The 27,849-nt window shown below is 40.7% G+C and overlaps 1 protein-coding gene across 1 annotated transcript; it reads right to left on the minus strand.

Annotated features, from left to right (window-relative positions):
* Positions 1-295: 295 nt before the first annotated feature.
* Positions 296-19,526, minus strand: LOC139728443 (NACHT domain- and WD repeat-containing protein 1-like). Its single transcript, XM_071639388.1, has 20 exons — positions 19,506-19,526; positions 17,460-17,595; positions 16,140-16,342; positions 15,270-15,570; positions 14,690-14,807; positions 13,471-14,202; positions 12,829-13,055; positions 11,880-12,078; positions 11,001-11,204; positions 10,519-10,630; positions 10,054-10,206; positions 9,342-9,493; positions 7,569-7,795; positions 7,076-7,201; positions 6,671-6,900; positions 5,629-5,874; positions 4,712-4,895; positions 3,275-4,158; positions 2,385-2,453; positions 296-534 (listed from the first exon to the last, which is right to left on the minus strand). Exons 1-20 carry the CDS (start codon positions 19,524-19,526, stop codon positions 340-342), a joined length of 4,719 nt encoding a protein of 1,572 aa, XP_071495489.1. The 3' UTR covers positions 296-339.
* Between the last annotated feature and the right edge of the window lie 8,323 nt (positions 19,527-27,849).

Here is a 27,849-nt window from a genome sequence, read left to right on the forward strand (position 1 = left end):
GCAACATGAATTGAATATGACAGACAGACAGGCAGAGATACGGACAGACAGACAGACAGACAAACAGAATGACAGACAGAAGGGCACCCTGAAGACAGGCTGTCACTTGCACCAATGCTTGGAAGAATTTTTGAAAAATGTTACAAAAAGACCTGAATATTTCCATGAAAGCACAAGTTACAGTATTAAGTTTAAGCTCACAGTATTCCCCATTATCAAAAGGAAGCAAGCTTTACTCAGTTACAGTCTATCAAAGCCCATTAAGGAACCTTGATTGTCGTGACGATTACCCGTGTTTAACACAACGTGCCTACCAAGGAACCCTCAGTACGGCAGATTCTACAAGATGGCGCAAGTTCTTGACATCTGCCTCTTCAGAGCCCTCCTACGGACCTTGATCGTCATGGCGACGACCTGACCGATCAGGGTGGTACCTACCAGGGCGCCCTCTGTGACGGCCAGGCTGGTCAGGTTGGAGTAGACGTAGGTCTTCAGCAGATGGCTGCCGTTGCTGCGGTGCCAGACGTGGATGGACTGCGGGAAGTACACAGGGAAGAGATGAACAAGGTAACAGCAGGCAGAAAAATGTTTGAAGGGCGAGCCAATTTTTCTCAGATTATAAAAAAAAACAACTAGAAATGAACACATACAAACAACAAACTGAGGGGAACAGCTGCAAATGGTGGAGCACGCTGTCCTGCAAAGATTACTCAGATCCATTAAAGAACTAGATATATCGCTACGGCTACTGATATGCCTCCGCCATAATGCATGGTTCTCCTAATAGGTCTATAGTACAATGTCTTGACAATGTGTGATGACAGTTTCACACAATTGGCAAAATATTAAAATGACAGGTTTGACACAAATGTGCTGAATGTTCACTTTCCTAGAACTAGGTTCAATTGGATGAATGATTAAAATGTCAGAGTGCAGGTATTTGGGGGAACTGATGATTTTTACTTGACTTTTGACCCTTTTATAAGTTTATGCATAGAGTAATTTTCAAGGTATTGAGAAAAAGTATAATTCCAGTATCAAATGGGAAAATAGCATTATCTAAATCTGGCCTTTGACCTTTGAACTCACAGTTCCAAAGAGAGTCACTGTTAGGCTGAACATGCATGCTGTAAATATGTAAGTTTCATGATGATACCTTGAGTTACTTTCGAGATATGGAGGAAAAAGTGCAATTTAGCACATTCACTTGACCTTTTACCTTTTGACCTTTGACCTTTTGGCAAGAAACTTCCCCAAAAATATATATTGGGTAATACATGCCATACATCAAGTTTAAAGAAAAAAAACCCTTCAGGCATATTGCATTTTAAGGAAAGTAGTGATATTTTGAGGAGTTGACCTTGACCTTTGACCCTCTGACCTTTGACCCATGACCCCAAACTTCCCTAGATAATCACTGCCCATCGGTACAAGCATATATACTAAGTTCCATGGAGATACCTTGAACCATTTGCGAGATATGGAGAAAAACATGAAATTTCAATTTTTTTTTTCATAAAATAACCTGTGACCTTTGACCTTTGACCCTGTGACCCTAAAATCCACACAAAGTATTATCCGCCAAGGATATACCCTCATACCAAGTTTGATGTAAAACCACCACACGGTTCTTGAGATATCGACAAAAACAAAACGGGACGTACGGACGTACGGACGGACGGACGGACGGACGGACGGACGACCCGAAAACATAATGCCTCCGGCCACTTCGTTGCGGAGGCATAAAAAACAAACAAACAAACACACAATCCACTTAACTCTGGGATGGGCTACTGATACCACAGTAAATGCAACCACTGTGTTGAAATCTGCCAAACCTTTCAACACCGGGTCGCACTTTCTTGCCCATATTATACAACAAGATTCCTGCAACCAATCTGGTCAATTGCTCAACATATCACATTTTCAGGAATGAACCACGGCACGCTTTGCTATCCAGCCTGCTACCACTATCAAGCAGTTTAAAGATAGCACATGCTAATGTCTCCAACCATGTACATTACTCCCACTGGCTATTTATCAAACCGGCAGTTTCTTATTCGCCTTGCGCCAAGAAAGGGTTGTTGATGTACCCGTCCTTGGCTTAGAGCATGACTGTTTTCATAACATACTGTACAAGGTTTTGTGCAAGACAAACAGTAAATGGTCTGTATTCATGCCATGGAACAAGATTTCACCCTCTTGATGAATGCTGTGATGCTCTCGACCAATAACGTGAATGGAGCATTTCATCTTTAACCCTGAGCACAATTTCGTACCATATACTTGTGACCATTCACCATTCACACACCGTCGTTAGTGTCACCCCCTATTGACTCCAATGCCACATTCTACAATATATTACACTGTTAGGCAATGCTTACCCGGTCATTCCCGGCTGTAATGATGTATGTGTTATCCAGGGTGAAGCATAGATGATTCACTGACTTGGCCTGCAAGTTGACACAAATAAAAATATTGATCTAGTACATCCAGTTGTTCTCTTTCTCATGTCACCTGCACCTCAGTACATTACATCCAGGATGTCTAAATGAAATTTAAAATCGAATTTCCCAATACCATTAAATGATCAGAAACCAGCATTGAGCGACTTATTTCAGATTCAATATTAGTGCTGAAGCATAACTATTTATGCACTAGAGCTTTTGCATGTTATTGCTTATGATTCAAGATAAACAAAACCTCTTTCCAACAAATTCATGCAACAAGAATGAACTACAGATTAACATCTGGAATACTACCATAAATGCTGCCTTTCAAAACAAATCTTCATAAAGGTAACAAAATGTAATAAAAAGATTCAATTTCTTCAACAGCAGTAGTACAAACCTAAATGCTTATATTTTGCAATCTGGTTACTGTGTTGAATACAAAGTTGCACTCATGACAGAAACACTACAAATACCAAAATGTCTGTCTACTTGAATTCTCCCTTAATACATCAGGAAATAGTGGCCCGTGTAAAGAGCAATGATTAAGCTCATTAACATAAATCTCCAACCAGAATTTGATTACTGTAAAGCCAGAAATATTTGTGGCATGAAACTTTCATGAATCAGACTCAACTGCCTTTTTTACGGCATAAAACTTTTGTGAACTGCCACTGGCATTTCAATATAATGCGTAGACAAAAACTTTTGCTTGCATTTTTAATAATTTCATAAAGACTGGGATCCCATGAAATTTGCAAGTTTCGTGCATAAGAAAATTTCTTGTTTTACAGTCATTTTGAATTGGGCTTATGTTGTCTTACTTTGATCTGGAGGTCAGCTCTTGTCAGCTGCAGATCCCAGACGAGTGCATTGGCCTCCTCCATACCACAGGCCAGCTGCTGCTCGTCTGGGCTGACGGCCAGGCAGTTCACACGGCTCTGATTCCCCTCCAGCTTGATCAGCTCGCTGGAAGCCGACAGCTTCACGTAGACCAGGCCCGCATCGCTGGCCATCACCAGTGCGTCCCGCGGCGTGATGCAGACATGCGATAGGCTCCCCTTCACGTCCACCTGGTGCTGGCGCTGCACCTTCAGCGAATTAAATGCCAGGATGGCGATCGTGTTGTCGATGTGCGCCACCACCATGACGCGGTCGCCCGCTGGCAGAAAGATCGCAGTGACCTTACTCTCTGTGGTGCGGGCCGAACCCAAAACTTTCTGTGAGGCGATGTCATACACAACAACACTCCCATCCTCGCATCCGACGGCGACGCACTTGCCCGAGTTGGTGACGGTAAAGGCGGAGACCGCACTATTGCAGCTGCAGACTTCCACTGCGCGACCACTTCCCGTCGAGGTCTCCCACACGCAGATCTTGGATTGGGCGACATTGTCCTGGTGGATGACATACTTGTAGTCTCCGGTGATGGCGGCCACGCCCCGCTTGTCGACGAACTTGTGCTGCTGCTGGGAGAGATACTTGGGCGATATGTCCCAGAGCTTGATGTAGGGTGAGACAAAAGAGGCGGAGGCGATGAAGTTGCCATGGTAAATGAGGATGGAGATGTCTGTCTGCTGGCCCTCCAGCATGCCAATCCTGAAGCCCTGGGACAGGTCCCACACCATAATCACATCGTCGTTGCCCCCGGACACTAGGAATTTGTTGCCTCGGGTTACCCGCATACAGCTCACACACTCATCGTGACCTGGTGACAGCAGAAACATTGGAGTCAGAGAAATGCCGCATCAGTGTGAGCTGCAACAAAATTTCTTCACTTCACTGTGTATGCACAAACTGTAAGAGCTTGTGAAGAGATCCAAGTCAACATAAACATCAACTTATTCAGTATTTATTCTTGGTGACTGGTAGCATTTTCTAAATAAACTGAAATACTGGTATGTTGTACAATGACGAATACTTAACCACATCACCACAACATGAAGTCAATATAGACAGACACTCACCAAGAACCAAACAATAATTGACTATGATATTCATGCTGGTGTTTCACAGATATTTCTTAGAAGACAATTTCAGAATTCATACAAATGCACAGGTTTTCTTACTCATGAGGCTGATACACTTTCCTGCCTATGCTCAAAACTATTTCAACAAGCCTTAAAATCTGATTTTTTTTTTCTCTCTCTCTGTAGTAAACTGAATATTAATTGAGAAAACAAATGGGGAACAATTCAATGGAATTTCTACATCGTGATTTTCCATTTCCATTCTCAATGGATAAAATGTAGTTGACATACCTCTCAGCTCATGCTTCACTTTCTTTGTGATGCAGTCCCAGACATAGATTATTTTGTCAGCAGCCACTATCACCAGGTTTAACTCTTCTTTGATGCACAGACAAGTGACTGTGTCACCAGGGACCTTCTCCGCCAGATGGACATTCCATCTGTTGTTCTCTTGGTCGTCAGGGCGAACATAGCACTGCAGAGAATTGTAACAAAAAATGTTTAATCTGTTGCTGTCACGTTTGGTAGTTTCATTATTAAATGAGTTAATGTCGTTGATGATTCTGTAATCATCTAGTTGTGGACATCAAAACTGACATACACACTGACAATGCTCATTTGCAGATATTGATTAAGTTTACTTATGCTGTCATCATTGGTGACACGACATTTGCTCCAGTGATAATTGCTCTGGACTTATTTTCTCCAAGGACTTATGGTTAGGGTTATGGTTGTGATAGGGTTTTAGGTTTAGTTTGATGTGAGGTTTAGGATTAGGGTCAGAGTTATGTTTGTGGGTAGAAATTATGTTTGGCTTTAGCATGCAAATATTTCATGGGGGCAATTGTCATAGGAGCAAATGTCATGGAAACGTCACTATTATAATGTCTTCTTTGTGCCTGTTTACTGTGTGTGCTTTCAAACTGCTTTGTTTCAAAGCAACTTTCTCTAGGAGGAACATTTTTCTTCAGGAAATTTAAAAGCAAAATACTTCTGAAAGATGACCGAGAAAAACTCATGACCTAAATGTGATACGTTCTAAAAGAGGTAGAGGTGAAAAAGGAGTGTGCGTAATCCAGGTACAGGCTAGCTTTCACACAAGGGGATCATTTTGGTAATTTAAACAAACCAACATCCAATCCTGAATTTTTCCCCACATACATGGTTGAAGTATAGAACACTCTGCCACTGACATGACTCCAACTTACAAATGTCCCATCTTTTTGACCCCAGGCCATCTGACCACTCTCCGTGCTGGCAAAACAGGTCACCTGCCCCTCATGAGGTGAAAGGTCGGACACCAGGTCAAAGGTGTCGAGGTCATAGGTCAAGCAGCTGGCCTTCTCAGTCATGACGTGGACAAATTTGTCTCCGTGGGATAGGCAGAGTCCCTTGATTGGCCCGTTAGAAATGGCCAGTGTGCGATAGCATGATCCAGACTGGATTGAAAACATCTAAAAGTAAGGCATGAAGAAAAGCATTCCTTGTTAAAATCTGAAGCAATGTTTCCAGAAGTGAAAAAAAGAAAGAATTGGGCAACGACGCCCCATAATGTAAATGAGTAATACTTCCACGGATCTAAATCTTTATTGTAATCTTCACCATTTGGCAGAACAGTTACATTGTAGGTATTAAAAAAATAGATTAAAGAAACAACTGCAACTGACAGAGTGTTCCAGTATTAAAGCAACAACATGGATAAGGATATGACGGACTACAAAGTTTGAATAACTTACTATGACACTGTCGAGTTTCCCAAATTTCTGTAAAATGGTTCATGAACAGTTGATATGAATATGCAACTGAGTGAGCTGATGTCATATTCTAACAATTTTATATGGATCCTGTACAAAAAATTGACAAAAATCATTATTTCTGCTATAAAAAAAGTAAAACATTATGGTATTCCTGGCAGAATTACTTTAGAATAACTACCAGACAGATATATTAGAATTTGAGACTGGAGCATAATTCGAATTGACAAAAAAAAAAGAAAAAAATTTAAGGATGTTATGTACAAAGTATATGGCAAGTTGTGAGGTGATGACATCATCAACTCTTTCATTTGCATAATCACATCAACAGTTTGAGAACTGTTGTTAGTAACACTTTTTCATAAATTCCTTAATTTTCATCTAATTTTGATCAAAGTTTCAATGTTGCGGTTATAAAATTTTACTCTTTATTATCAGACTGACTTTCAACTGTTCCGGAATTCCCCCTCAAACTTCCCCAAGCTTTCCAAGTCACCTTAATTTTGTCAGACACACCACACACGATGGTCTGCGAGTTACTGGTCAGAGCAATTGAAGCCTGGTGCCCTTTCTCCTTGTTAGAGTCCCCAGTCCCCTCGCAAACAGACATCCTCGACATGGGATCACCACTCTGCATACTCCAGACCTGGAGGGTCGCCGAGTCCCGTATCCATCCCACAATCCACCTGTTGTCTGCTGAGAAGATCACCTGATCGACTGCTCCACCTGAAAATGGGGAAACCGAAGGTGCATAGACAGAACTATGTGAAAATCTTCACCGAGGCAGTACAATGGCACAGACATTAAAAAGCAAAAAGTTTGCACAGCATGTAAATGCTCCATTACAACCATTACCCTAAATTTGAAACTTTTCACTCACGGTAAACGGCAAGACTCTTACCCATTGGGTCTCTTAGTGAGTGCATTAGCTCATCCAGACCCAGCTCCCAGATGTACATGGTCCCCTCCTGGTCCGACGTCGCCAGGAACTTGCCGTCGTTGCTTATCGCCAGATTAAAGATGTTGCCTGAGTATCATAACGGAATCCAGAAATTGTTCACAATATGTTAATTGCAAGCACGCACATCTTAATTGCTAAATTGATGACAAATTTTTCAATTGGTATCATATCAATGATACTTAAATTGGCAATATATTTAACAGACTAGACTGCTTGTTTCTCTGTCAATCTGATAACTCTAATTTTGTGCAGATGAAATGAACTTAATACCACCATCTAATCTTTCTACAGTAAAGTCAGTGTTGCCAATTTGATGAAGCTGAGATTATAATTTTTGCAGCAGTTAATTTCCTCCAGAACTGTATGGGTTAATGTGTCTTTCACTCCCCAACATACTGGAAACACATGTGTATTCCCTTGAGAGCATTCTCACCTGCATGCCCAATGAGCGTGGTGCGGAGGGGACCTCCAGGGGTGGGGAAACAGCTGATCTGTGGAACCAGGTAGGGCTGGCTGCTCTCCCGGCACCACTGGTGGCACCCGGACACCAGGCGACCGATCAGGGACGGGTACTGGGTGGCGAAGTTGCTGAGGCGACCCAGGAGCTCTACGGCGAGGGGCTGGAGGTTGTTCTTGAACTCCAGGGTGGGTTTGGCCAACCTACAGGAAAGCAGGAAAAGTGACTACTAGTATAAAGAATTAAAGGGAATCTCTCCCCTAAAATTCAAATTTGAGAGGTGTGAGAGCATGTCCTAAGAACTCTAGAGAAAATTTTATCCAATCACAAAAAATGCCCAAAACTGTGAAATATTACTTTTATTAAATCAGCACACACTAGTGCGCGCTGCAATGGTAGCCAGATCTGAAAATAGTAGCCGCGCGTCCACCATCGGTGTGTGCACGTTTCCTTCGTTTGCCTCTGTCTGCACACAGCTATATCGAATACTGTCTATCGGTATCGCCTCATCGAGCCACATGCATCCGCATGAGTAGAGGCTGCCATAGCTGCCTGGTCAGTGACCCGGCGCGGCGCGGTAGCACCAACCTAGCTGCGTACATGGCGTGGACATTTGCGTGCGTTTGCGTGTTTCGAGAGTATCGTAGTACACTGATCGTACAGAAAATTATCTAACTACGCAATCCAATGCAGTCGATAAGGCCAGAAGACTACTCTTAGATCAAGGCGCATGTAATTTTTGGCATTTTAGAGATGGCTCTATGTCTCTTTATATATTGCTGTATCTCTGTATGTGAGTTATGTTGCACTCTTATATTTCATTGGGATATTACCAGTACAATAACCTACAATGTCAGAAAACTAAATTTCTGGGTACAGATACACTTTAAAGTCCTTTGATACAGGACTAAGGTGTCAGCCCTTCCACTACCTGCACATACTCCATGCTTTCATTGGTATAAGCACAACATGGTCTCTGTCATAAAAACATTATTGAAAAACAAAAAGAACTCTGGTTAGCTCTTCCAAGGGAAAAGAGTGTCAAGAAAGCTTACAGTAAAAGTCCTAATTTTTGCACTACTAAATTTTTCCACTAAGCGGCTGAAAATATATTTGGGTGTTCTTCAGTTAGCTCTCTGTGATTGCTTGCTTGTACATTTTCATCCTATGCACAAATGAAAAGACTGAATTGATTTGACATTTCCATGGATGAAAATCACCGTATAATACTTTCTAACAATCCATTTGAGTGTAAGGCCTGCACAGAAAGCTACAAAGATGCACATGCACAAAGAATTTTTGTAAATGAACACTACAATCACAGGACACATACAAATACATGCTCATGCACACCATGTGCTATCACTGCAGTACTAATTATCAGCTGACCAACAGCACAATTCAACCTGTTCAAAATAAGCACAGAAAATATCTTTTCTTGCCAAAAGCAGTACAAAGTCTGCAAAAATCAGTGTATTTTTTTTGTATACTGTAAAAGTGGAAATTTTTGCGCATTTCGCGCAACCAGAAACTAGCGCGAAAATAAAAGCACGCGAATATTTTTGCTTGCCATATGTTCCAGTAGTTGACGTTTTGATTCCGTGGAATTAAAAACACGCGAAACTCTTCTAACCCCGCCGAGCGCGAAAAATTAGTCGCGCGAAAATATCCACTTTTACAGTAATTACAATATTTATGCATTAACAGGAGTCCAGTATGGGTGGGGAACTGCCATGCGGTGCCACATACCTGAGTGTGTCTTGCAGAAGAGCCAGCTGGGAGTGCAGGTCAGGCCCCAGGATGGACGGGTGGGTCAGTACCCACGACAGCTCCTCAATCAGGTACTGGGTGGAGTTGGCCAGGAAGCAGGTGTGCAGGAACTCAAAGTTACCAAACGTTTGCTGTAGAGGCAAAGGAGAACCACTGACAATGAATTCAAAACTTTCTTTCGTTCATCGCACTTTTTTGTCGCAGTAAATGAAAATCTTGCATTACAACCTCTTCCATTGATGACTGTGGCAACAGGGCCTGAATGCAGAAAAGATAATTGACCTTGAAAGGCACGAAATATTTGAGTCAAGTTCTCGTCCATCACTGCAAAATATGTTTACCACAAACACACACCTCTCCAACACTATCAAGTATGACTGTACTCTTTTAATATGAATTAACTTTCTGGTAACTGTTAAAGAATTGTCAGAAAAATTTATCCAGCAAAGATGCCAGAAGAAATACCTGAAGTTCTCGGCAAATGTCATAAACTACTCTGAGAAGGGAAATCATATTTTGCTCTGTGATGGTGCTAGTGGACACTTGAATGTCATGTGGACAGTGTTCCCACCAAGTCATAAGCCATTTCTCGGGAAAATTTGCAAGTTTAGTGTAAGAGCTTAAAAAAGGAAATCCTAACAGAGTGAAGCAATGAGGAATAGAAGGGCTATAGCATGCATTTTATCCCTACCTCGATGAACCTGGGGATGTCTTGGGCAAAGAGCAGGCAGTAGGGCAGCTCGCTGATCTTCCGACGGTTGAACTCCCTGTCGAAGCGGAGCGGCTGGGAAGCCACCTTGCGGTACGCCTGGAGGACTTCGTTCCTCTGGGTCAGAATCAGGGTCTGCAGGGTGCAGAGAAAATTGAGCATAATAGGTAATGATGCACATGTACTCTTACACATCTGAATACAGCAACGGGTTTTAGATGCAACTGCAAAAAATTGCTCACGGAAACTTTAGATAAAAATGGTGCAAGACCAGAAATGTCTCAAAATTCTTTTATACTTCCTGATCCTTTCAACTGTGTTGCATTTATTCAACTGCATTGCATCAACAAATTCCACAAGCACAAATAACAGCATTTCATTCAATCCACGATGCAACATTCGTTTTTTGAACGAGTGCTTGAAAGTTAAATACAAATTTGTGCTTACCTTTGGGGTGTCGCACCATCTCGCCTGAAAGAAATCTGACAGAATCCTATAGCGCTCTCTGGCAGTCTCCGGGTCATTCAGATATCTGGCTTGGGCAGCTTCTTTGAATTGCCTTTGGAAGGATCACAAACATCATACGGTAATTGAGTTAATGTCTGGGTGTAGGGAATAATACAACATGACGGAAATCCTGCACTGATTTCGATGCTTCATATAACAATAATCAAATTTCACAGGAAATCAAATAATAAAATTCGACAATAAAACATCCCATAGGACAAAGAGAAGCATTTTTCAGTTCTGCTAACTGATTTGACTATATCCTATTGGTCATAACTCTGAAAAACAAAATAAAACCATATAAAATCAACATTCACTTTGATGATGTTGCCTATTTGACAAACCAGAAATAAATGATTTTCTCCCTCTATTGCTTGTCCACCAGACTGTAGGAATGGGTGAGAGCCACCAAGCCTCCCTACCTGTGGTAGAGGACCATCACAGCCCTCCCGTCAGCCTGCCTCTCCACCAGATACTCCTCAAGCTCGTACTTGAGCCGTGTCCAGAGCAGGGACGGAATCCTCACCGTGGTCGGGTCGACCGGCGACCAGTACTGGTAGATCTCGTCCAGGACGTCGTCGTCGATGGACAGGATGTCCTCCAGCTCAGCCTCTGCCAACCCACTCCTGCCAGGGATGGATAGGGGGGGGGGGAGAAGAATTTTACTTGGTGTTACGTAATCAGAACACATTAATGAAAGCAACTACATGGTCATATCATAAGAGATAAAAAGGCACACATCCCCCAGTGCCATTATTCTACAATATCAAATAGCAAAGGATCAAGCCACTTTCTCTGCATATCAATGCAAATACAAAACCCAAGTTTTGCCTTTTCGGAAGTTTGGTGACACAAAATTAATTTTTGGTGGCCAAACATCAAATTTTTACAGCCCTGGTGGCAACCACCATTAAATGTTGAGCCCTGCCTTAGGCATTGCGCATAATTACATATGCTGTTCTTGTAATAAGAGTCACCAATAGGAGCAATATAAAAACAAAACGATTGAGAAATATGAAAAATTTCATCTAATTATCTTCTTCTTCTTCCAATAAGTATATCACTCTCAAAGAGTATTGTCGTACTGGGTGCTATAGGTGTGACTACAGGAACAAACATCACATCTGGTGCAAGAAGATAAACTTAATGGTGCAAGTAAAAAAAAATCCTTAGTATGAGGGTTATCGGAGTGTAAGTGGTTTCAAACTGCTCCGAAAGGTCTCAAGAGATGGAGCTGAAACCACAGTTGTGTGAAGGCCATTCCAAATGCAAACAACACTATCTCACACCCTAGTTCTCACCTAGCTGCTGTGATGTATCCAAGAGCATGAGAAACAAGGCAGCGGCCATACATCCTCTCCAGCCGCTCGAAGAGCTTCCAGATGGCTGCCCTGACCGTCACGGCTAGATCCTCCTCCCTCACTACAGTGTAGGACTTCCAGCGGCGAGCCTCCTCGAATAGGAGCTTGAGGAACAAGGGCTGGGGGCACTGCAGGAAAGCTGGATATCGGAAGGGAAACAGAATCACCGTCATGCTGTGATGGAAGACACACGTCATCTCCACAATGGCGTCACCTTCTAATTTCATTCTACACCAAACTCTTATCCGACTCTGAATATGCAGTGAACCTTGTTCATCCTCCCTTTGCCAGACAAAGATCTATCCCATATATGTCTACTGTGACAAGCTTACTTATCTGTGGTACTTGGTATTTCTGCTGCATAAAAACAAAGTATGTGTACTTTATCTTAGGATAAGCCTGTCAAGCTGTTGGTTTACCTGTACGAAGGGCTGGCGTTTATTCACATTTTAAGAGCAATATAGCTTTCTATATGTTTTTTCTTTTTTAAATACCATGGTCCAAATTCACATAAGGTGGTTTAAATTCAAATCATTGTTTATGCAAATTTCTTCTGCATAAATATGATTGACCGATTGAGTATGCCAACAGACGTCCAGTTACAAAAGCGCATTGATACGGCCTATTTCAATCATTAATATTTTAGTCCATGGTCCAAAAATGGAAACCATGGACTAAATTTAAACCACCTTCATAAATTTGGCCCCATGTGTTGCATTTGCTTGCCTGATTGGCAAGAGGTGTTCACACTTGTTGCCACATGAGCAAAATCTGCCATTGATACTGTGCGATGCAGGCAAATACATTTTCTTGGTTACTGGTTGCAAGAACCCTACACTATCGAAAACATCTCCACATCTATGGGCACAAATCATTACTGAGTACCTACCTCTCTTCAGGATGTTGTTCTGCTCATCTGTGACTCCTCTCTTGATGCCCCTCATCCAGTTGTGCATGATCTCATCCCCGGTGCCCTCAGATAACGGCTCCACTGGGAGGAAGCAGTCCTGGTTGCCTAGCAGCTGCTCCAGCTTCTGGAGGATGCCATACATGTCCGGGAGGGTGGAGACCACAATGTGGATCTTGGGCGGCAGATTGCGGGGTAGCCACAGACATCTTGCCAGACATAGATGAGAGAGTACACAAAAAGATGAGTGATTGCATGACAGACTGAAATATATGAAGAGCATCGAAGATATGACACCCTGGCTGGATTGATAGTATAACATCTCCATGTATCAAGTGATGGGGACCTTGGACCTTCTTGTCCAGAGAGGAAACTTTTAAGATATTTTTGGATATGTCTTAATTTGTCTGAGCTTCTTCAATAGAAATTTGATAACTTACTCCTTGATCATTAGCTTTTTTTTTTTTTGTGTGTGTCCAAAGCTGACAATTGCAATTTCCATTTTCACACACTGGTTGTTTAAAACCAAAAGTGTCTGTATATCAACACTAAAAGTATTGATGGTCGTCATAGTGACAGAAACTATATCCTCTGGAAGAGTACAGATGGAATAGAGTGAAGTACCTGTGAGCCCCATGCACACTCTCCAGCTGGTCCAGGGAGTCAAACATGACCAGGAGGTGACGGTCCGATGTGGAAGACACGTGGTGAAGGAGTGAATGGAAGTAGGGAAACATCTCCTTGGGGGTCCTCTTGACGGTCTCGCTGGTGTCCGGCAGCTGGAAGGCCGCGCAGATCTGCCGGGAGATGGAGAGGAGGACGTTGATGATGGTGGAGCTCTGCGAGGTGGTGCCGAGGAACCGCGCGATGACCACGCACGGGAAGTCAAGCCGCTTTGTCGCGTTCTGCTGCACCATTGCCATGATGGAGGTCTTCCCGCTACCGGAGGGGCCGTGTATGGCGACCGGCTTCTGGAGGGTGTCGTCTCTGATCTTCTCAAAGATGGCACCGATGATGTCATCGCAGCCCTGGAAGTTGGCGCACTTGTCGCGGCAGAATTGCGCGTGGTGGGCGACCTCGAGGAAGAGCTCGTCCTTGCCGAGCGCGTAGTGCTTGTACGTGCTCTGTGCCGTTTTGATGAGGTCAATAGTGTTGTTTGTGATGGCGGCGGCAAACTGATCGAGGTAGGCTCTGTGGTTGCTGTTGGCAGGGTCAATCCCCTTGGAAGACCATCTCACGTCAAAGTGGTGTACGTTTTGTGCATCCAGACGATTAAGCACATAGTTCTTTTTGAGGTCTGACAGAAGGACTTGTTCATCAGTTCGGATTTTGCCATCAGCAGACATGTCACAGAATCTGGGCCAAGGAAATTCATCGCCAAACAGATTACAAAAGACTCTCAATCATGGGAATATATATTTCAGACTACACAGAGCAATTCCACAGTCGTCTGACCTATCCCTAAACAGTTAAATTTGACGTTTTCAGTTTCAAGTTAAAATGATATCTTCAAAATGAAAGGAATGAAATGAAAGTTTACAAATTGGAAACAATTAAGAGTGCTAAGCCACATGTTTACAATAAAACTGCTACTCAGACATCAATCTACATCCATGAAGCATACACCACTTCTTACAATCAATCCTAAAGTTTCCAATTGCATATTCAAATTGAGGTCTATTGCATGTCATGACAGAAAAGAAAGAGGTAATTCATTATCCTTTGCTCAATACCTTAGAATGATTCTTTGAAGAACTATTCTTCTCAAAATAAAGCTGTGGGTTAGCACAAGGCACAATCCTTTCCCCTTTTGCATTCTGATTCAGTTCCATCTCACACTCACTTTCTGGCATTTCTCTCTCCAAGGTGCTGTTCAAGATCTGTGAAGAATCTCGTCACACCCATGCAGTGCTGACTTGGATGACCGGACTCTAGAGCTTCTCTGATCTCAAGTTCTGTCACTGAAATCAACACAAACAAACACATTTACACAACAAATAAGAAATGACAGTTAATGGACTAATTTTAAAGAAAACAATACACAAACTCGCATTATGTTGTACTGAACATGGTCACAATCAACACTTTCATACCCTTATTTCATTTATTGCAAAGACTTAACAGGGTCCATGACACACATAAACGCACTGGAAAATGGACAATTCATATCAACCCCCTAGGGTCCTCCCAAACTGCCTGACAATAGTTAGCAAACAGAATAAGCCAGGAACAACATGCAATAAGAGAGGAAGAAACTCATTTGGACCAGAGAGTACAATAAAATGCTCAAAGTGTCTATGGTCATCAGTTGTATCTTGCACTATACAAAGAGCCATGGCTTGTGATTCCATTCAAGCTATCTTCAGTTTGTACAGTATCTGTCGGATTGCCCAGGAGAATGGTTGTAATTAACCCGTACACACCTGATGTAAAGAAAGAGTGCTTCTCAATCGATGTTATCTTTCCACCCTGCTCCGCCTCCATAGCTGCCCTCCTCAGGATCGCACCCAGCTGCTCCGAAATGTCCGACCATCGCTCCCTCGCATCCTCCGAGATGGGCTGGAGGACAAAGACCGGAGGCACCGAGTTATCATCCCTGAGGTACCATGACGACAGGAGGGCGATGTTGCTCTCGTCGGTGACGTGCTCTTCGAGGAGTCCATACGTGGATGCTTTGATGGTTGCCGGCAGAGGGCAGTATCCGTATCGCTGTCCCAGCAGGAACTGAGAGGCAAGGCACCCAATAAATGAAGATTGTAGAATCGCTGATCGTTGCATCAATACATTATACATGTACAATGTATGCATGAATTGTGCAAGACACTCCTGCATTTTATGTTACACTGCAAGCTTAGTTTTTGCTAATGTCTCTCGCAAAGTGCTCTAAACATCATCGGAGCTTTTGATGACAAACATCCCTCAGGAGATTTCTATGTACACCATCTTGAAGGAAACATCTGCATGTGAACCACCCTCTTCCCTCAGCCACAATCAGGCTTACCCATACATGTTTTCTCAACATAGCTTACAAAAAATTAATAAGCTACTAACTGTCAAATCCTCACATAAACACACAGAAATTTGCCAACATCATTAAAATACTATTAACAAATGTAACTTGCTCCCATTTAAGGTCTAAAGATAGAGTATCCTTCAACAATTTGTCCAGTTTGAGCTTAAACTTGGCACGATCCGATTCCATTACAAAGCAGACCTTGAAATGTTGGGTCAAACGTGTGAAGATACAATGTCGAGAACTACTCCATCTACTGCACTCCTGACAGACAACTCACCAGAAAGTTTGGGCCCATGGAGATCCGCTGACACTTCTGGATCTCCCGCAGGCAGATCTGCGTGGTGGCGTGGTCGGTGGACGCCTCGTCCCGCACCCCCCACCGCATATCCACCAGCTGGAAGTCCAGGTCATTGTGCTTGCACCACCACCAGAGGGTGTTGTTGACCTCGTTCAGCAGGACGTTCCTCTCTGCCTCCGCATCTACAACATGAATGAGAACACTTTCTGTTTAATCTGAGAAGTTCAACTCTGACTGCAAATTTCACCCAAAAGGGAACAGCGGACCAAAGTAACGGTTAGTCTGAGCATGAGATTGCCATAGAATTAGGTTATATGCAACAGGGCACTGTTGAAAAGTTGAAAAACTGAAAATATGGTTTGAACTGAATCGATCTGAAAGACACACACAGTAATATAAATATATACAAACATACACACACACACACACACACTCACAACTCATACTGCAACATCTTGGACTTGTTGCCTTCTTTATCAAACAGTCATAGCACACAAATTTAACCATAACTTTTAGAATGCAAAAACTTACGAACAGATGGTCTGATTTAAAGGGAAGGTAAACCCAAAAAGCAATGTGGATTGAGTGAAAGCAGCAACATTAGTAGAACACATCAGTGAAAGTTTGAGGAAAATCGGACACTCGATGCAAAAGTTATGAATTTTTTAAGTTTTGGTGTTGGAACCGCTGGATGAGGAGACTACTAGAGGATATGACGTATGAGTGGACAACAATACAAAGAAAATATAAAGGAAATTCAACAAAAATTCACTTTTCTAGAATTATGAAAGAGCAATGGACCAACCTCTTTCAGAAAGCAGGGGGAATAATTGCTACCCTGAACATATGTCAATATCAAGCTGATGGAATTTGTAATTTTCATGAAAAATGGATTTTTGTAGAATTTTCTTCTTATTTTCTTGGTATTGTTGTCCACCCATACGTCATAACCTCTAGTAGTCTCCTCGTCCAGCGGTTCCAACACCAAAACTTTAAAAATTCATAACTTTTGCATCGATTGTCCGATTTTCTTCAAACTTTCACTGATGTGTTCTACTAATGTTGCTGCTTTCACTCAATCCACATTGCTCTTGGGGTTTATCTTCCCTTTAAGGGTACACTACTCACAGAATCTCCATTACATGTGTGTTCCTTGAAGTTTTAAGTCATCAACTATCTTGCTCTTTTGCAGACTGAAGTAAATTTGATGGAAACTTTGAACTCTCCATGGGCTAAACTGCCATTATGATGGGAAGAATCACATGCTAACAAGCGCTTACAATTGTCATCCCAACTCACCAACAAACGTGGAGCTGACAAATATCCTGACGACCTTGGGGGGCAGCTCAGGCACGGAGGTGGATCCGGCGTAGATCTCCTGTTTGATCTTCACCTCCTCCTCATCCATCCCACCGCTGCTGGTCTTGATTACTACCTGAATGGTATGTAACACAACAAAGCAACTCTGATTTGAATTGATTTGAATCGATTTGATTTGATCTTATCTGACTTGAATTCTGCACTTTCAAAAGCATAAACCCTCTGATACATAAGTTGAAGAAGAAATACAGAGAGGAACCAGGCTGCAAAATAACATGTACTCATATGGTATTCATCAATACATTACTGAAGAGGTATTGATTTCTGCAACTTCAAATAATGCCGCAAACAAACAAACATACAATGTACTGACACGAATAAATACTGTAACTTGAAGAAAACAATAGAGCAGAACCTTGCGTATGATTGCTATTATAATGCTATGGACAAATACACTTAGTAATACACAATAATAATTACGTCACAATTGATTTTACGTCACTTGCCCGAATTCACACAGGTAAATTACATCAAATCCATAAATTCATGAATTAAATGAAGTGCAAAATATGCACACAGGTACTTTGCACATTATGCTCTTGACAATGCACATAACATTTATCACCTGCATAGACTACACAACTGAAAATTTGATTTATCCAGACTACATTCAAATTGCTGTAACTGTGAATTCTGACCTTTCTCTTATGAAAAAAAGAAAAGGAAATTGCCTTTAAGGGATGTTCCTTGAGAAAATATATGAATTTCAATATACCCACCCTACACAACATACAATGTAATATAATTGTGACATTTTACAAACTAGAGAAGCACTCTGAGAGCGCAGATCTCCGCCAAGCATGCAGCTCATTTCCACCACTGATCTTGTTCTTCCATAGAGATATCAGTGATTTCCACCCATCCGTAGTTATAACATTGTGTGCTGAAAGTCGCCCGATTTCCCAATATAGAAGCCTTTGTTACATCATAAACCCTCAGCTGCACGGCGTGCCTCACCCTAGCAGAAACTAGAGCACGCACTTTATTGCGTGCATGCAAACCTTAAATACCCGCAGCCTGAATTCCCAAGTTCATTGACCCTACCTGCCAAAATATCAGAAATCCTTCATAAATTCCCCCAAAATTCTTGGATCACTACTAAAATTTAATCATCTGTTACTTGTATCATTCTAATCCTTTCCTGCAAGTTTTATCTTAATCCGTTAACTACTTTTTGAGTTATTTAGCACACAGACAAACTAACTAACTAACAAACAAATCAACGGCAACAAAAACATAACCTCCTCTCTTGGCGGAGGTAACAATAAGATATTAACATGCATACATTGTGCACCATAACATTTATATCCACATTGTACTTGTTGTATTTAATAACATGAACACTTCTTTGGTTCAGAATTATTCAGAATTATGCAAGTCACTACAAACCCATACATGCCCTCGTGCTTATTATAAAAAGTACAGTGGTATGGGATACTTGCCCAAATGGAAATGGGAAAATATATCATTTTGTTGTGCCTCATTATGATTTGAAGAAACACCAAGTGCAAAATCTGCAAAAAGTGCTCAAACACACTCTATCCACTCCCCTGTGCATGACTTCCGAATATTTTCTAGGAAGAGACGTATAGCTCATCTCATAAATTACAAAGTCAGACAAACAAAATTGGGCATGACCTTCCCGGCCCAGATTTCCCTTTGTAGCTAAACACTGCACATGGCTTATTGTTGGTTTTGTCACATACATTGGCTGTCACAAGAGTATATAGTTTTAGGTAGACCCTGTGTACAACAGTGTATGATCATGGCAAAACACTATCAAACCAGTGAAACATTTCCTTTTCCTTTTGTGATATATTGTAGTCTATGGGAGAGTATGACAAACCATCAACCTCATAACGAGGCTATAAAAATATTATACAAATAGTAGAATCACTTTTGAGACCAAAATTATGATTATCGAACAACCAAAAACATGATCACTAAGATGTGATACATGCACACGTCCAAGCCAGCAGCATCCATTATGGAAGATGTGTTCTTTATGGATGCTTTGTTAGTTTTCTCTGCAATTGACAAACAGCTGATTAAATTCATCATTACAAAGGTTTGTACATAACAAATATAAATTCAACACAAATTTCAAGCGATTTTGTCCAAAATTGCTCAATTATTGTTTTCACACATAGAGGTTTTCAGTCCTTTCAATATAAAACAAGCTTTGAAGCCATAACTAAATGCAATGGCTGTTTGTGTTTGAAACAATTAGAGTCACCACGGCCCAGCTATGCTACAATGTATACACCTTGTAAAAGGTATTGTTTGGTATGTCTTACAGAGTATCACCATAAAACTTTCTGAATCCCATTGGCATTTACAGCAATCATGTATAAGTTCACCAGACTTGAGTTTGTGTCCAAGATTCATCACTATCATCAATTCATCACAACTATTTTTACAGCAAAACTTTCAAACACATTGCAGTTTTGTGAATTACATTTGTACCTGATGAAATTTTAAAGTGTATTGAAAAACCAGAAACGTTTTACGCATTCAACTTTCGCAAATCGCCACTGGCATTCAATGCATTGTGTAGACAAACACTTACATGAATCTTGGCTTCTCGCAAAAGTTTCATGCACGCAAAAATTTCTGATTTTACAGTACATGTATATTCAAGACTTACATGTAACATTGCAAGCACAACTAGCTATTAACAAGCCTGGTTAGTGACTCTAACAAATCATCACTAAGAATCATCAAATGCGTCAATCAAATAATTATTACACACAAGCACACACATTCAGTAAACTTTTCCTATTTTAGGATACCAAAGTCAGATTAGCAAAATTGAAATAAATATATAAAGAGATGTACATCTTTGTAATCAACTCATGGTCATCATATTAAAATACATGCTGAAATCATACAAAGCAAATAACAAGAAAATATCACAAAAATCACATGAATCGTTACTGGTTTTTACGACTCGGAAATGACAGAGCTGCTACCTGAGTGATAATACGGACTTCGAGCCAGGCTGATCAGCCGCTGAATTGCTTCCTCTGAATTGCAACACAATGTTCAGCAGGGAAAGGCAAAAGTTACAATGATGGGTGCATGACAGAATGAAACCAAGCAGGAAATTCACCGGGCTTATACTCAGGTCCAACAGGAAATGGTTCATGAAGGTAACATGGGGCGGAGACTAATTCAGTTTTAAAAAAAAAAGCATCTAAAAAATGCCAAGCGCTAATCAACTTCCAACAGAGGATTGACGTCTGTACTAATGTCATACAGGTACTGCAAAAACACTTGCCTTTTATGTGATATTGGTGTAAACACTTCAGTATATGAGGCATACACCCACCCACACGCCTACGATATCTTTTGTCTTTTGCTCAACCATCTATTACCCACCTTTCTCTGCACTAATCATCGAACACTAGTCCAATCAGGGATTTAAAAGTCACTCTTACCGGAGCGGAATGCATCTATGATATTCTCTTTTTTTTTTTCTTCTTTAAACCATGCTTGGATGCAATCAACTGCACACCTTACAGAATATTGTCCATGAACCCTTCAGTCTTTTGTATGGCCAACAATGACTGGTCAACAAATTGGGTGCATGATTGAAATTGTCTGTATTTGCACTGTTCCGCTCCCACTCACTCTACCCTCCCCCCCCCCTCTCTCTCTCTGTCTCTCTATAATCTATCTATCTATCTATCTATCTATCTCTCTCTCTCTCTATCTCTCTCTCTCTCTCTCTCTCTCTCTCTCTCTATCTATCTATCTATCTATCTATCTATCTATCTATCTATATATCTATCTTTCTATCTATCTATCTATCTATCTATCTATCTATCTATACTGTATTGCCTTTCAATAAGTTTGTATGCATCCTATGCAGGACTTTATAACTGCCATAGAGCATAGTGTTTACAAGTGATGCTTTTATTAAGTTCTATATTTTGAGCCACATTTAAAAGAAAAAAGTCACAAGAATGTTCAAATATATATATGTGTGTGTGAATAAACACTTTATATCGAACATACATGGTAAATGATGCTGACAAATCCAGTTAGAGTTGATAAAGAAGATTCAATCCAAGCTTTTGTAATACATGTATGGATGAAATAGGTGTGGCAAAACACATCAGCTATTGAAAAGTGAAGTACACTGTATGATCTCTGCTTAAAAGATTTAGAATCTATAGGTAATGTTTACAAGAGATTAGCACTGATAATATTTATCAGTTCTACATGTATATCAGCTCTATTTTGATAATCAAAATCAACAGTTTTAACTTTATACTGTAATTTTTTTTACTTATTTTACTTCAGATTACTTTTTACAAATGCCTGAATTTTTCAACTTTCCTGACTTTGATTATAAATCATGGGATGCAGAATTAGAGGCCCTGGAGGAGGCTAACTTTTCCCTTCCCCAACACTCAAACACAGACACACTCACATCTGTAATGGCTTAAAGGGTGTCTACAGTTCTGGTTGAGGTGAGGATTTAGCTTTTAACGTTTTGCGAGATATTCAGAAACCACTCTATGAGATGTCAAAGAGCACGCAATTCTAAGGGGTATCAAAAGTTTATTTGATGAAAATCAGTTTTGAAATGGCTAAGTATCCAAAAACAAAGTGAAACAAAGAGATCCTAATAAAAGGCGTGGCCTGTCGCCTTTTATTATTATCATTTTTTTTTTGATATCTCAGCCATTTGGAAACCAATTTTCATCAAATAAACGTTGAAACCTTCTTAGAATTACATGCTCTTTCATATTTCATAAGAGGTTTCTCATTATCTCAACTTAAAAAAAAAATCATTAAAAAGTTGAAAAAACCTGAAGCCCCATCTCAACCAAAACTATACCATTCCTTTATTAAAAAACAAAAAGAAAAAAAAAATGTTGGCTAAAAAAGAATCTGAAACCCCCCAGAAAACTCAGGATTTGTAATGCCTAATCTGTATGACCCAGGAAATTTTAATCCCTCCCTCTTGTCTGTTCTTTACCAGTGCAAATGTAATCTGCAAAGATAAAGCGAGTAAGCTTAGTGGGGTAACATGCATGCCATGGTTGTCATCTATCCATCCTGATATTGAAGCTTGGAAATACAGCTGAATTAATTATGATTTGCATTGGACTGGAAAAGTATTTCTTGTCCAATGCCACTAAAAAAAAAGAAAAAAAGACAAATCCCAACCTGTTCTATGTGATACCTGAATGTCAGTATTCCTTCGATTCTATAAGCCACATATTCCCCAACAGAGCATACAGTGCTACAAAATGTGCATTAACCCTCACAGTGGTCAGGCACCTGTCCTACAGCCTATGGCTAGCAGCCAAGGACTTTTTTTTTCCTCTCATGGACAATGGGGGTCTCTTCAATTGTGTGGACGGGGATGCCGTTCTCGTTCTCTAGCGGTGCCAGGTTGTTTTGGTCCACTCATTACATCTACCTACAAGCAGTTAGAACCCATTTCGATTTTCACTACGCACGTTGCCATCATGAACTCATGGTTCGGCCCCCAGACGGTCTGATTTTCACGCCGGATGTCCTCATCCATCCTACACTCAAGGAGACCACGAAATCCCCCATGGACACATTTTCCATTCTCATACTGATCGTGCCAGAGAACCCGAGCATGCGCAATTTCTTCAAATTACATCATCATGTCGCAGTCCACTGTGTGGACATGAATATCAAAAAGTCCTAAATACCTGACAATCACACAAATACACACACTTTATATTATATGTACACCATATCATATAAATTAGAACAAGTAGTTAACCCGTTGAGGACAAGTCGCGAGCATACTTAGGCAAGTGTCTATGGGAAATGCGTGTTGTAGCAAAATCAAACTGTCCTCAACGGGTTAAAAGATGCAAGATGTACAGGGGCCTTTCACTCTCAAACTTTCATCTTTCTCTCCTTCTTCTTCTCCTTTCTATTTTTCTCTCTTCTTCCCCTCCAGCAATTCCATCTGTTCATTCTTTTCTTCTCCTTCTGCTCCTTCTTCTAGTTTCTTTCCCTTTTACTCCACCGTTTTTCACTACAGTATAACCAGAAACAATCGCAGGATGAAACTTTTGCAAATTGGAGTCGATGGCCCGTCTCCTGGCATGAAACTTTTGCCAATTGCTGACCGTGAAAAAATTACAGCATATGACAGCTACTTGTAATACAGGAATCTGTTGAACACACACTGCTGGTTGATGTAAAAAAACAAAATTGGATGTGCACTCATAAACATGCATAGTTGTTGTTGTTTTTTTAAAGCACACAACAAATAATGCACAAGACAAGTACACATTGTACTTGTATGGTGTAAGTACATTATTGTTCTGGCATTCAATGTGCATTGTGCAGGCAAAACTTTAGCGAAATCTGGCTTATTGCAAAATCCATGAAAGTTTCATACAGGTGATAATTTCTGGTTCTACAGTACTCTCTTGAGTATTACAGAGACTCCAACTCTCCCGTTTTCGACGGGAGATCTCCCGCCGAAAACCCATTTTTGCAAAATCTCCCGTTCTCCCGTTTGAGATTTAATTTCTCCCGCCCTGGCTCTTTGTCTCCCGTTGGAAAGGATTTCTTGCATATTTCTATCGTATGTTGAAAAAATAAGCCTTAGATAGCACCAGAGAGCATCTAGAACCCTGGGAATTTCGCGCTTCGCACACATCAACTTTGAGTCTCCCGTTTGCTTGGGGTTTCAGGCGGGAGAATCTCCAGATCAGAAGGTACTTTGGGTTGGAGTCTCTGGTATTATCAGCATTCATACAAAAAAATAAAGAAGAAAAAAGAGCAATTATAATGGATGATCATTTCACAGAATGGGAATGACAATTTGATGCTTAATGTACATGTACGTACACATTAACTAACACATGAAATAATAAGTCAGGAAAACCTCAGTTGCATCACAATATAAAGGATGGGATAGAATTTCCTTCTAAAGCTCTCAGCATAAAAGCATTATGGGACCAGACATACGTAATATTGAACAAAACATTTCCTGGCTATTCAGAGTACACTGTACATGCACAACTCGTGATCAAACACTACGCACTTTCTTCATCTGGTCTGATATCAGTAATAGCACATTACATGGCATTAATGGGAACCCCTGTGGAGTCTACATATTTAGTCACATGATGTTAAAGGGTGTGTACAGCTCTGGTCGAGGTGAGGATTTAGCTTTTAACATTTTGCGAGATATTCAGAAACCACTCTATGAGATGTCAAAGAGCATGCAATTCTAAGGGGTATCAAAAGTTTATTTGATGAAAATCGGTTATGAAATGGCTGAGATATCCAAAAACAAGGTGAAACAAAGAATCCTAATACAGTTGAATCTCTCTTATCCGGCCTCCCTTTATCCGGATCTCTCTATTATACGGACGCAATCTCGCCGTGATTTTTTTTTTTTTTTTTTTTTTTTTTTTTTTTTTTTATAATTACGGGAGGAAAGGGGGATTCCCAACTCCTTGAGAACTCCTACACAAACACACATGAATTACATATACTTGATACATTTCTTAATAATTATTTAGGTAAATCATCCCAAGAATTTATAAGGCCAAGTAAAAAAAGAAACCAGTTTCTCGTCCTCGCGCGCATCGATTTTGGCCGCCGCATCGATTTTTTTACTATTTACTATTTTCAAAATGGCGCTGAAAATACCAAGAAATTCATAATTCTCGTCCCAGCCCGCTCCCCGCCCGCATCGATTTTCAGTTGCCGCACCGACTTTTTTGATATTTACTATTTTTTCGGCCGCCGAAAAAAAAAAATCGACAATTCACCTACCAATTGTGATGTCTCATTTCTAATTACGCCTTGCGTCCCGCGTCCTCTACTTTGCTGGAGTACAGCTGTAGCTTCTGTAGTGCGTATGTAATAACACATGCATTTCACACTACATGCACCTACAGCACCTGTGAGCTGTGTGTATATTTTGCCTGGCATCAACCGGCAAATATAATTGTATATCTAGACATTACATAACACTTGTGAACTGGCCGTGCACCCGTGCTTGACCCACACACACGCACACACACACACACATGCACATGTGTGCACACATGTATGGTGCATGCACTAAACTAACTCACCTGACTAACTTTTTTTTTCCACAACGATATTTTATTCACTTATCAACATTCAGGTACAAATAAATGTCACAGGATGATACATAAAACAGGAAAGGCAGATACAAACAATCTGAAATAATATGAATATCATTCCAGTTAAACACTGAAGACAATTCCTTCCATTCTTTTAGACATATATTCATTTACTTTCTACGCTTGCTTTAAGTGATGACAAAATTGGCAAAAACCTTATGATTTCTTTTTATTCCTGGAAGAAAATAAAAGTACTTTGCATACAAATATAAATCACATTGTAACACTTGGTTTTCTGCAGAAACAAAAGTTACAGTAAAATTGCATTATAATTCCAGACACGATTTTCGTAATGGAATAATTGACGTCTTTCGCACCTTGTCCTTGCACCAGAATCACAATTCATACCCTCGATTCACTGTACACATTCCTAGCGAGTGGACGACAAAGAAAAAAAAAACGGCAAATGAGGTAGAATATCTACTGTAACATGAACATTTCGGACAGTTCATGTAATAAAATCTTTAATCTTATGTTAAATTGACATCTTCTAAAGTAGCATTTTTTACATTTTTGTGTCGCATTTTTCGCGATTTCTGTCCATACACTCTGTGAGGATAGTCTACGAAGTCCCGCCCATATTGAATGTCATTAGTACAAGTACGCAGAAATGTACCAGATGTTGTGTGCAAATGTGTGCTAATCCGGAATTACCATACTGTCTGGTAATACCATATGGTTGGGTACGGCACATGTAGCCTCCCTAACGTTCAACCAGTGATTGTAATGTCAAAACTGACGTAAATCGGCTAAAAATGTACTCATATTGTGGAAAAAACTCTATATATTCTGATACTGTTCTCAAAATTAAAATTTGAGGTCGCCTTACAAGAATATTGCCACAAGTTGCGCACGGTGTAAGTTTCCTTTTGCTCATTGTTGGTAGGCCGGATATCGCCACCCCTAAACTTTTACTGGGATTTTGATGTGAAAAAAAAATTCAAATGTAGGCCCTACCTGATTTTCGCCTCACCAACGTTAAAAATACTGCAGGTTCAGATCCCGATCTCACACACTCATTTTGGATTCCATCGACGGAAATATCGTTGTCTTATTGCATTGACGCATTCCATGGCATAGACCTGTGAAATTTTTAGAAAACTGGCTAAATGCCAAATTGAAAACTCCAGAAAATCAAAAATTTCAGCAATTTGATGCCTGTTTCCACCTTTTTTCTCAACAGCAAATCAAACCAATGCATGTTTGCTGCATATTGGGCCTATCTTACCGCACACTTTTGTCTTGCTTTACGTGCAAGCAGTAAATTTATACGGCTATGGCGATATAGGGCATGGTGGCGAGATGTGGCTTAACTACCATACCTGTATATTACCGACTAGCCCGACCAGTCGCTGTGTGGGTCACGTTTTTACAGCCACTGGGCTGCATATAGTTCATTACCTGGCCTGAGAAACCTGAGCTACACAGAACGACTGAGGACACTGGGTCTCCCAGCATTATCATTTAGGAGATGCAGAGCAGATATGATCCAGACGTTTAAGATAATTGAAGATCTTAAATGGCCTACACGATTTGCATAGCTCAGATTTCTTCCAGCAATATACATATTCCAGGACGAGAGGTCACATACAGTGTACTTAAGCTCAGAAAAATCAACACAAACTCAAATGTAAGCCTAGGCAAAGGAACTTCTCTCACCGAGTAGTTAACTTATGGAACAGCCTACCACCTGAAGACATCAATAGCAGCAGTAAAGTTTATTAATACCTTCAAATCAAATCTCGAGAAGTCATGGAAACATAACTTCAACTGTTAAATTTATGAACCGCATACGTACCAAATTCCCATAATTCTCCTGCCCTACGCATACAAAGCCCAGTGCAAATAACACTTGCAGCAAGTCTCAGGAGGATGCAGAGGGGCAAATAAGTCTAGAGTAAAATATCCCGTTTGCGGCAGTTTAAGCATTGTTACGGGTTTTTCCAACTTGTAAACAAATCAGGCAAATTATTTTCAACCATTTCATATATCATAGACAAGATTATTCATTAACAAAATTGTTTTCATGAAAGAAATTTATCATTGACCAACGCAGTTTTCATGATTTACCAGGGCAAAACCCGGCACAATTTTCGCCGATAAGGGCGATATGCGACGTAGTATTTCTGCTTGTGGCA

This window comes from Diadema antillarum, unplaced genomic scaffold, assembly GCF_040938485.1.
Source record: "Diadema antillarum isolate AM-2024a unplaced genomic scaffold, OU_Dant_1.0 scf00000019, whole genome shotgun sequence".
In the NCBI taxonomy this organism is placed as follows: domain Eukaryota; kingdom Metazoa; phylum Echinodermata; class Echinoidea; order Diadematoida; family Diadematidae; genus Diadema; species Diadema antillarum.

What these genes read in the sequence shown, in the direction of transcription:
- LOC139728443 (XM_071639388.1), bottom strand. Translation starts at nt 19,526, where the DNA reads ATGGATGCTGCTGGCTTGGAC. An exon ending in GCACTCTTTCTTTACATCAG is followed by an intron (nt 14,808 to 15,269) that starts GTGTGTACGGGT and finishes TGTTGATTTCAG; the next exon opens with TGACAGAACTTGAGATCAGA. An exon ending in AGTGTGCATGGGGCTCACAG is followed by an intron (nt 13,056 to 13,470) that starts GTACTTCACTCT and finishes ATGTCTGGCAAG; the next exon opens with ATGTCTGTGGCTACCCCGCA.